Consider the following 11,863-nt stretch of genomic DNA (forward strand, 5'->3'; position numbering starts at 1 on the left):
TACATTTTTTTCATAATTATGTTGAATATTGCCGAATGTTCAGTAGAAAGTTGAGCGCACAGGTATTGTGCGTCTTAAATTCGTATCTTGCTTCATAATTAATGGTCCGACTAGTCTAACAAGTTGATTGAAGCTGGTTATGCTCATTATATATCAAGCGAAGAACATATTCCAGCAGCTTAGGATGGAGCGTGTAGAACATTCCTTGAACTAATCTATCACTTAAAATAGGGTGCACCCACCATTCACGGTATCTTTTGCTTGTTTTCTTCATATTTCTTCTTCGTGCAATGATAATTGCAATAACAGCTTTCCTCGATAACATTTTTCAATACTTTCAATAAAACGCGTCAAAATATTATATACAGACTTTTCAGTTGGTGGTTTGCGCACCCGCACCGAACCGAACAGTTTTGTTTGAGTAATGTGCCCCCACCCAATCCAACCAGACTAAACTATTAAAACTATCGGCTGATAAAAAGTGCGTGTGCGTGTCTGTAGTGTGCGCTTGCCCTTAGGGCACTACAGACTTTTTATCGGCCGATAGTTTAGTCTGGTTGGGTTGGGTGGGGGCACACTGTTTGAAAAAAAAAATCTGTTTTTCCGTTAATCAGCTGCCGCCCCCATACGAACGACAACTCTCAGAAGTTGAGAAACTTGTGCGAGCTAAGGACTAACGAGGTCTTACCTTTTAACGTGTGATTCCTAACACGGTTGCAGAATCATTCCAGCTTCAACCAGATAAATTCTCTCGAGAAAAATATCTGGTCGAGGCGGGAATCGAACACACGACCTTCCGATCGTGAGTCGGACGCACTACCACCGCGGCCAATTCCACAAACAAAACTGTTCGGTTCGGTGCGGGTGCGCAGACCACCAACTGAAAAGTCTGAACAGTTGTTGATGTATATAATATTTTGACGCGTTGTATTGAAAGTATTGAAGAATGTTATCGAGGAAAGCTTGTTTTCTACTGTCTTCAGCATCCATTTCACCCTAAGCAGGAACAACAATTGCACAAACCTCATCCAATAGTTTCTTTTCAATATTAACATCGGAATATTCTTTTAATGCTTTATTATATAATGCAGGTCGCTTTTCAACTTCCGCAATTATATTTTCTACTGAACACTAGGCAATATTCGACATAATTATGAAACAAAAAATGCAATGAAAACGCAAATGATATATTCAAAGATAAATAAGGTACTAGGTAATATTTGATATCAGATATCAACAATGGAATGTAGAGTGGGGAGTCTGCAGGCACCGACTGTTTAGTTGGTGAGTCTGCGCACTCTCATAAACACATAGTCTGATTAGAACTCGGTGGATAGTAGTCCAACTTTGTAATTGAATCAGAATTACAAAGTTGGACTATCCAACTTGTTTCTGATTATTCAGTCGACCAACTGGAATCGCTCAGATGTGCGGACTCACATTACGATTCTATAATAATAAGCATTCAACTAAACTATCGGCCGATAAAAAGTCTGTAGTGTGCGCTTAACCAGTTTGATTTTTGCATGCCTGATGTATATGGTCTTATTTCCGGATACCAAACGAGAAGTATCCGGTCTTGAAACAGGTATATAAATACTGTCACAGTAAGACATTTTTGACATAATTGAGTTTTACCTTAGTAATTAGTGGATCTCAATTAGGAAACAGTTACCTAAGAACGTTATAATAAATTTAATTCAGATAGCTGACATGTTGATAGATAGATAGTTTATTTAACCACGTTATGTAAAAAATATACTTGTAGCAAGTAAAAACAATAAAGTTCTAACCATACAAACATATGAACAACCAACAAACATTTCAAATAGGTTACAAAAGGAATAAAAAAAAACACAACTATCACCAGTGGTGACGCAAATGAATAGGAGAGATAAAAACATGATGTAAATAATACGGTAATTGAAATTGAAAAAATATGTGGTAATTGAAGGGCACAATTGAAATGATTTAAATTCAAACATGTGAGTTGGTCTGGCCAGGTACTTGTTGACACTATAAAAACAATGTGTCAAGAAATTTTTGGTAAACCTCTTGAAACTATGTACCTATATAGGTAGATCTTTAACAGTGAGTGGCAATATATTATAAATATTAACATTGACATATTAACAAGGATTTATGTAGTTTCAGCCTGCGTGGTCTAAGAGACCTCTAGCGTTATGTTCATGAACCTGTGAATTGGTCAAACGGTCGTTTTTGTTGTTATGAATTTCCAGTAAAGACTGATAGATAAAGATGCAGGGTACCGTCATTATGTTTAGTTTTTAGAAAAGAAACCGGCAGATATTTCTGAAAGCAGCATTTGAAATTATTCTAATAGTTCGCTTTTGTAGTAAGAATATCTTCTCAGCATTGGGGCAATTTCCCCAAAGTAAAGTTCCGTAGCTAACATGGGAATGAAAAAAAGCATAGTATGCTGATAGAAGAGTGTTCAAGTTGACAAAATTCTCCGATTGCTTGCGTAGAAATAGATACTTGGAAAGTTTTGAGCCTAATTCTTCGATATGGTATGACCAGAGAGTAGACCAGAGTATCGTCTAGGGTGATGCCTAGTAGTTTGACAGTCTCACCTTTTGCTAAATTATTATTTGTAGAAAATGTGATAGTTTCAGTTATATCTTTATTCAATTTCAAAAGGTTGAACCATTTCTTAGCCTGATTTACCACAGTTTTCATTGTGGCGAGCAAGTTCTCACAGTTTTGGTTAGTAAACAAGAAAGTTGTATCATCGGCATAGATTACGCATTTATATGGTAACTAGTTGTTGCCCGCGACTTTGTCCGCGTAGAATTTGGTAGTTGTAGTACTAATTAGTACTATGTTGCTGTATCGCTGCTGTTCCAATGTTTTGACAGAATCGGAATCAACGCACTTATGCGTGCGCAGCGTTATAGAACAGTGCTTTCAAAAAAATTGTTCTACAGCGCCATCTAGTGGCGAGTTGCAGAAAAATTGATAACCTAAAAACCTTCTCTCTGAAAAATTACTCATAAATGTCAAGTTTCATCACGATCGGTTGAGCGATGTAGAAGTTTATCACTTACCAACCAACAAACATCCATTTTTATTTGGTAGTTGTACTAATTAGTACTATGTTGCTGTATCGCTGTTGTTCCAATGTTTTGACACAATTAGAATTAACGAACTTAGGCGTGCGCAACGTTATAGAACAGTGCATTCAAAAAATTGTTCTACAGCGCCATTTAGTGAAAAATTGATAGCCTAAAAACCTTCTCTATGAAAAATTACTTATATATGTCAAGTTTCATCACGATCGGGTGAGCGATGTAGAAGTTTATCACTTACCAACCAACCAACAAACATCCATTTTTATATATAAGATATGTGGAAGAAGAAGCCATGAACAACAGATGTCCCAAAACGGAGCCCTGTGGTACTCTAGGTTCGATTGGCAATAGGTCCGAGTAAATTTTTGATCTCGTTCACGGAAGGAAGTATTCATTTCTCAATACTTACTTGAGATAAGGATTTGGTGGGCTCCCTATTGCTTTCAGGTCCAAAAATCATTATTGCAAATATTTCAAATTTGAGCATGAGCTTATGGGCTGTGGAAATGTACAACTAGTAACTAAACAGAACATCAGCATAGCATACAAGACTGATAACACCCTAGGTAGACATCACTACAACAAAGTCGCTTTCCGTTGTCTGTCCCTATGTATGCTTACATCTTTGAAACTATGGAACGGATTTAATAGATGGAGTGATTCAAGGGGAAGATTTATATGTGTATACTAGTTGTTGCCGGCGGCTTTGCTCGCGTAGAATGTGGTTTGTCACATTAAGTTTCGTGACAGAAAAATTTAAACAAATATTTACAATATTTTTAATTAACCCAAAACTTCAGGTTTTCAACTTCAAAACTGACGAAATTCAATACAATCTTCAAACCCGTATTTCCCCCCTTGGGAGTAGAAATTCCTGATTCCCTTTCTTGATGCTATACAAATAACCTACCTGCATATTTCAAGATTTTTAGGTTCAGTAGCTTCGACTGTACGTTAATGTAAATGTGTCAGTCAATCAATAGGTACCTACCCGTTTATACTATACTAGCTGTTCCCCGCTGTTTTACCCGCGTTACTGTGGGAACCTACCCTATGTGTTATTACAGGTCATAATCTTTCTATACAGGGTGTTCTTTAAACATACGGCAAAAATTAAGGGATTATTCCTTGGACTATTTTAAGGATATTTTGTCCTTGGATGATTTTTGATGGGGCGCTTTGTTTTGAAGATACGGGGCGAAAAAGAATTTCGAAAATAACAATTTTGGTAATTTTAAAATTATCAACTGGACCTACAAAGTAATGAAAAATCTAACAATTCCGTTGGCACCTATCAACAACAATCCGATTACTACAAACGGCTGCAGACATTCAATTTGAATAGTATGTCTCGCAAGTGATCCTGGTGTTTTTGAAAGAGTTTGCGAGTCGATGAGCAGACGATTGGATTCTTGCATCCGAGCGGAGGGTAGTCATTTTCAACAGTTCTTGTAGATTAAGAAACATAAGTTGTAATTGTCGAAATTCTTTTCTGCTCCATATCTTCGAAACAAAGAGCCCTATCAAAAATCATCAAAAGACGAAATATCATTATTAAAAGAAGACATGTCTGAATCATTTCCCAAGAAAATTATCAGTTTTTGGTCCATCTTCAGAGATGAAATAGAAAAGTTAACATGTATTGAAGAACTTGCTGAAGAATCATTTCATGTCATACAGCTTTTCTGAAGTATGTGTGTTATCTGTTACAATACCTGTGACTACAGCTAGTACTGAAAGATCATTTTGGAAACTAAAATTAATAATAACCTATTTATGGACTAAAACATGCTACGTAATTTGGTTATTTTATTAATAAATATATTGTTAATATTGAACTATTATTTCTTTATAAATATGTGATACCTACACGGAAAAAAAGATTTGTTACTTCAAAGAAATTTATTTAGTCTAATTTATTTCATCACTTTGATTAAATATCATTCATTCCAAACGACGTGTGTATTGTATTGATTTAATGATAATTTTGCGGAGACAAAATGAAATTCTCATTTTAATTTCTCTAATATTTCAATTCAAGAGGTCAAATGAATTGTGAATCATTTCAAGAATAACATTTATTGAGTTCTTAAAATAATTCGGTTGAGTCAAACAATATAATTCCATCAAATCAAAAGTACGTCTGTTGAATGAAAACTTTCCAATTCAGATTAACACTATGGGGTGCTGTTTTGACACTAATATATAATTGAATCAACTGAATATTTATTTTCACTTCAACAATACATTTCAATACCTTTAACAAATTTTGGAAATAATTTCAAGATTATGGATAATTTCATTTCAATATTTTTATTATTTATTGGTTTGAAAAATTGAATTGTTTCCTTTTCAAGAAATGATATAGTTGAAATACTTCTAAGGAATAGAGTGCCGGTCGGCACCATTTGCATTTTCGCAAGAACCGTTAACTAATCACGAATGGAAAAAGAATTAACAATGTGTTTTGTGTTTTTCAAAGAAATGACGAAGAGGTTTACAGTTTCTTTTTGATTATACGTGGATTGAAGTTTTTCAGTGTTTTCACAGGTATGTTGATAATATACTTTCTTTCATTCCATATTTTGAAATAATTATGAATAGTATGTATTGGATATAATTGCAATATAATCTCTTTTATTTTTAGACATTGAGGAATTTCTTAATAACTTGGGATTAAATGACCTAATTGGCACTTTTAAAGGTAAAAAAATACATATATTATTTATCTCCTAATAATATACTTAAAACACATACTTTTCAGACAGAAAATGATGTAACCTTAGACATAGCTTAAAGGCTCACTGATGAAGAAATGAAAGAAATGACTCCCCCAATTGGCAAAAGAAATATATTCAATCAAGGAAGCAATTGATGGAATAAATTAAGAGTCATATATAACGGAGGTATGTCTTTCATTCATAACTTTAATAATAAATACCATTACAATTAAAAACATATTCAGTTTTCTCAAATAACTATATATTTTTGCGATTTGCTGTAGATACTCATTATTATTCAGGTCTATACCTAAGTAATTGAATGCTAGAATTCTTAAATTTAATAAATTTGAAGGCCTGAAAGTTACGATTGAAGACCTAGGTAAATTTTGTCATCATAGTCATATTTTTAATCAAATTTTTCTGTGATGAAGTAAGTCATTGTTTTTTTCCTATTATCAAAAAATAAGGGTATCTCCTTTTGTTAAATTGGATGTGTACAAAAAAAATATTATATTTTTATATTTCTATGGGATCATATCTAAGCTTGTTAATAGAAATTGTTCCAATAGTATTATTGCGAAAATGTAGACTATCACTAATCTCTGTTCTCTTTCATTTTAGATCATTACTTCAGTGAAAGGTTTCGAAATCAACTCTAATTGTTTTTTAGTAGATATCACCAATAATAATAATAAATAATAAAATATGTTAATGTTTCATATTAGAATTAACCATTTGTGAAAATTTTATATTTTCATTTAAATATTTATAAAAGTCTATTATAATTTATTGATTGTTTGAATAAATTTGGTACTGAAATTTCTCGATTTTTATTTATATTTTGCTCATTCTCACGTTGAACAATTTTCCATGGCATTTACATAATCAGTATTGAATATGAAATATTATTCGCAAGACTCCCATCAGCAGCTGATTAAAAAATCGTGATACGTAAGTAGATCAATAATACAGTTGAGAAAATGATAAAAAGTGTATTTGATGTATTGAGAAATCGCGTTGTTGAACAAACTATAATATATTGTCACAATTATTCAATAACTTGATCTATTTTGATTGTAGATTCATGTAAATTCAATCACTGACTCTGTATTTCTGATTCTGCTGAAAAGTAATTTTCTCAATATACTAAAACTATACGTAATGCTTTTTATCTACAAACTTAAAAAACATATTGAAGTTTTGGAGAAGAGAAGAGTAATTTTCAGTAGAACTGAGGGAAGGATTTTGATTTCTAACTTTATTTCATTTGGTACATCATTATTCATATTTATTTTGAACTTTCGAAATGCTTTACTCTATTAGAAAGATACTCACAATGAGGTATAAACATTGTTCGTTCAACTACTATTCATTATTTGTTCAACAAAATCATTACTTTAGTGGAAATTTTCCCATTATCAAAACAAGCAAGGTTCTTCATCATCCTGCAGATATGTTATGTTTCTTCAACATATCTTTTATTCAAATAGAAAATACATTTGATTATTTCAATCAGATCCACTATTTCACCCATCTTTAAATTTTGTTTGTTCAATAGAATATTCGAAGTACTCTAAATCATTCTCGCTATCAATTAGACAAAATATTACTTGAATTCAATTCTTCTTTGAATTGAAATAACTAATGGATGCAATTGTTTCAATAAAATATTTGTTTGATACAATGAACATATGCTTGAAGAAATAGTTAGGAGTCAAGAATTCTTTTTACTTGCATCAACAAAATATTTTGTCGTGCATATATGACACTTTTATTTCTTTGAATGAAGTGAATTTTATTTCATTCAACAAATCTTTTTTTTCCGTGATGCTTTCGAAAGTTACATATTTAACTGAAATGAACACAATATTATTGTTGGGTACCTGTCTCATCGATATAATGAAATTAAATTACAATGTGACGATTTTTTTTTGGCCCACATCCAATGAATGTGGCACAAGCCTTCAATGCTAAAGTTACGCCACTGCTCTACTTAATATTATTTATAATGTTTTCAGGCTCCTCAACCTGTTGAAGAATGGGACGGCGTAAGAGATGCTACTAAAATCGGAGATTCTTGTGCCCAGAAAGATATGTTGAATACTAAAGCTGTAAAGGGATCGGAACATTGTTTGCATCTCAATGTATTCACGAGAACGGTACGTTGAAACTTAACAGACACTAAAACTTATTATTGAATTTCAATATGACATAAGGTGAAAATTAGTGAATTTCTGATTTGGTCGAGGGTATTGCATCGAAAGTTTGGCCAATAGCTTGTCAATCATCGAGTTGAATGAAGTGCCAAACGTTGCTCGACGAAACCTGTGTGGAAGATGATGAAATAGCAGAGCACATACTTTGTGTTTGCCCCGCTGGGGGCCGAATCAGGTCTTAAGAGTTCAGCAGAGTCGTACTCTTACCATCTGACCTGAAAGACCTCCCACCATACGAACTAATCGGCTTTGTTGAGAAGCTGGGTTTATTTGATCGAGTGTGAATAAGTATGAGCCACAATAAATTCTTGCGGGTTGCGGTGCACTTTGGACTTACCTTCACTTAACCTAAACCTATGAGTTAGGAATTAATTATATCTGTATCTATCTGCATTTTATCTGTATCTTATATGTAGTGAACATCGATAGTACCACAGTTGGGATCGAACCAACGTCAGCATAGCAGTTGAATTGAATTAGTAGAACGAACCCTCACTCTAACCAACCGTCTACCATCAGACCTGCAGTATGAAATTGTTTTTAACCATACTTACGCAGTGTTTTTTAATGCATGTCCAATATTTCACAGGACGGTTCCTCAAGTATGTTCGAAACAAAAAGTTTATGTGCGCATATTTTGGCAAGGTTCTCGTATTTGAAATACACGGTGTAGAATATTATTTTTTGTTTTTCTGAATGATTTTTAAATTAATGTCGATATTTGGATGTAAACTGGTATTATTTGCGATTTTCAATAATAGAAATTCGATCTCACTTCTAGAAGACGTTATCTACATACGTTTTTCTCTTTAGAAAAGTCATCATTTTTTATACTTACTTCTATCACATTTTGTAGCAAAAAATCAACTCCCCTGTTATTCTCGAGGGAAAAATTGATTTTAAACAATTGATATAAAAAAAGTTGAATCTCCAACAGACAACGAACAACGTAATAACATTGGAAACGCTAATTTATTTTCGAATAACAACAAATAACAGTTTCTCAAACATTGTACGAACCTATGGTATTTGGTAAATATAGAACTTAATTTCGAGTGTTCTTCCATAGAAGTGAACAAAGAATTGTGCATTGTCACATTCTATCGAAGCTCATCTAATGATGCAGATCCACAGTCATTCCTTGATAACCTAAATCACATCTCAAACAATGTATCAGATAAGTAGGTATGCAAACTGTGTCATCTGTGGGGATTTCAATAGATTTTATGGGAAATAGCTACTATAAAAAACAAATTTTTGATCTATTTGAAATGTTCAATATGAATTTACTCTATAATGAACCAACACGTACAGCTAGATATGGAAACCACTTGATCGTCAGTGGGCTTGATTACGTAATAAGTAACATAGAAAACTCATCCTGTAAAATCTTTGGCTTAGGAATATCCGACCACTCTGCCCAAATCATGAGTTGGTCCATAACAAACAAAAATTAATTGAAACAACATATTAAAACAAATATTGTAACACGAAAATTCCACTCAAACTCCCAAAACAAAGATATTGCAAGATAGTAATGTTGAAATCGTATTAGATAACTTTTTATCTCACTTTAACTAGTGTTTTGATATAGCTTTCCCAATGCAAGAAATTAAATTAGAAAAAAATACATCAAAAGGAAAAATTCCATTTTCTAGAGAATTGCATAGAGAACTTGAAAACTTAAAAGATATGAATTGGCTGAGGAAAAGAGCCAGTGACTGCTGTTTGAATGAAAAGTATAAGCAAATGAAAAGGGAACTCAATATAAAAATATCGTCTGAAAAAAAATATATCACTCTAACCTAATGAACAATTCTAATAACAAATCAAAGACCTTGTGGAATCTGGTAAAAATGAAAAAAGGTACCAATAAGAACGAAAAGGAAAACATAATTTTGAATTATAACGGGAAAAAAATTCCGACGAACAGGAAGTTGCAAATCTGTTTGGAGATAATTTTTCAACCTCAGTGAAAAGAAAAATAAACCCACTCTAATCGCCCGCAAAATTATTGTACCAAAAATGAGATAAGCTCTCCACAAAGCATGTTCTTCAAATCTATCAGCGATTGGTATTATCATTGAGTGTGATATCTAAAAAAGAAATACTCTGCAGGGATCGATGAGATTCCAGCTTTACTACTGAAAGACTGTGTCGAAGGAATCGTAAGTGAATTGGCCACAATTCTGAACCTATCAGTTACACAAGGTTGCTTTCCAAAAAAATTAAAAAGCACAAAAAATATCCCAGTGTTTAAAAAAAGAGGCACGTATTGTATAGAAAACTATAGAATAATATGTATACTCAACTGCTTTTCAAAAGTTATAGAAACAGCTGTGTACAATCAATTGATAAATTACCTAGAGTATAGAAAAATCCTAACCCCTTGTCAGCACGGTTTCTAACCCAACCATTCTAATGAGACCCCATCAACAGATATGATTCAGTATATCTATGAAAATATCGATAAAAATAAATATGTAGTAGGACTTTTCCTTGACCTCACCCGCGCCTTTGACACCATTAATCCACACTTCTTGAAGATAAAATTAGAAGCAATGGGCATTCGAGATCCCATATAATCTTTCGTTTTATTATACATGACCGGTAGAACCCTAATAGTTGAGGTCAATAAAGAACTTTCAGAGGAAAAAATATTACTTTGGGACTCCTCAAGGTGGAGTATTGGGTCCTTTGCTGTTTTTAGTATATATCAATGACCTACCTCTCCACATTAACAAAGGACAGGTCTTCATGTATGCAGATGATTCAACAATTATATTAGCTGCTAACGATACATTTTACTTGACGAATGATATTCAATTAGTAGTGAAGAACTTCACTCAATGGTATGAGATAAATCACCTCATTAATAATATGGAAAAATGGTCCTTATCCAATTCAGTAGTCTTCAAAAACACTTCAACAACAGGAAGTTCAACTTTGGCCACACTGATATCTTAGCGTCAGAAAGCACAAAATTCCCTGGTATGGAGCTGCATTACAAATTAACCTTCAACAACCAAGTTAATAACATATATAAAAAACTGAATGAACTTTATTATGCTTTTACTAGTCTCAAATCGAACTTTCATAGAAACCACTCGATTAACATGTATTACCCTCTTGCCTACACGGCTATCAGCTGTAATATAATTACATGGGGTAGGTCAACAGAAGTATCACGAGTGTTCATTTTACAAAAACGATTTATAAGACTCATTTTTAGCGTGGATTATAATGAATCTTGTAGAAACACTTTCAAACAGGAAAATATTTCAACGTTCCCGTGTGTCTATTCATATAAGTTATTAATTTATACATTTAATAATAAAGATGAATTTACAAAAAATAGAGATCTTCACGAGCACGATACTAGATATAAAAACAATATACACCTAAATCAATTTAACAAAACATGGTACACAAAATCTCCCCTGTATGCTGGAGGCTAATTTTATAACCTGCTTCCTGAATGCATAAAATTAGCAAAAAATTTAAAAAATTTCAAATCCGACCTAAAGAATTTTTTGCTTCATCACTCCTTTTATTCACTAACTGACTACATTGAGTTGGATATTAGAAGTACATCTAATGACCGATAAACAAATTTTCCACACTTTAAATTTGTTTTATATGTACATTTTATTTTATATTTTCATCAAGTTTTGTAAATGGTTGGCATCCAAGTTTCGACGTATATTTGTATGTGTATGCTCCATCAATTATTAATTGTTTTATGTGTAAATACCTGACTATTCAAACTATTATATTTATCTTATTTTTATGACTACCATTGGACTTATCTCATGTCATGTAAATAATTTAT

At 32.8% G+C, this 11,863-nt stretch overlaps 1 protein-coding gene across 2 annotated transcripts in view; it reads left to right on the forward strand.

Moving 5' to 3' along the window:
* LOC141486329 (juvenile hormone esterase-like) overlaps positions 1–11,863 on the forward strand; it is a 55,283-nt gene that overhangs the window by 28,431 nt on the left and 14,989 nt on the right. Inside the window, exons 1-2 of one of the 2 annotated variants that reach the window (XM_074184077.1) lie at positions 1,336–1,588; positions 7,834–7,974. In XM_074184077.1, the coding sequence (XP_074040178.1) occupies positions 7,909–7,974 (66 nt within the window). In that variant the 5' untranslated portion in view covers positions 1,336–1,588; positions 7,834–7,908. Of the gene's footprint in view, positions 1–1,335; positions 1,589–7,833; positions 7,975–11,863 lie in introns of those variants that run through there. The other variant, XM_074184074.1, reaches the window with a different exon arrangement.

The sequence above is a fragment of the Leptinotarsa decemlineata genome, unplaced genomic scaffold (genome assembly GCF_025532065.1).
Source record: "Leptinotarsa decemlineata unplaced genomic scaffold, Ldec_3_MD MMD2_P_RNA_scaffold_2, whole genome shotgun sequence".
NCBI classification, from domain to species: Eukaryota; Metazoa; Arthropoda; class Insecta; order Coleoptera; family Chrysomelidae; genus Leptinotarsa; species Leptinotarsa decemlineata.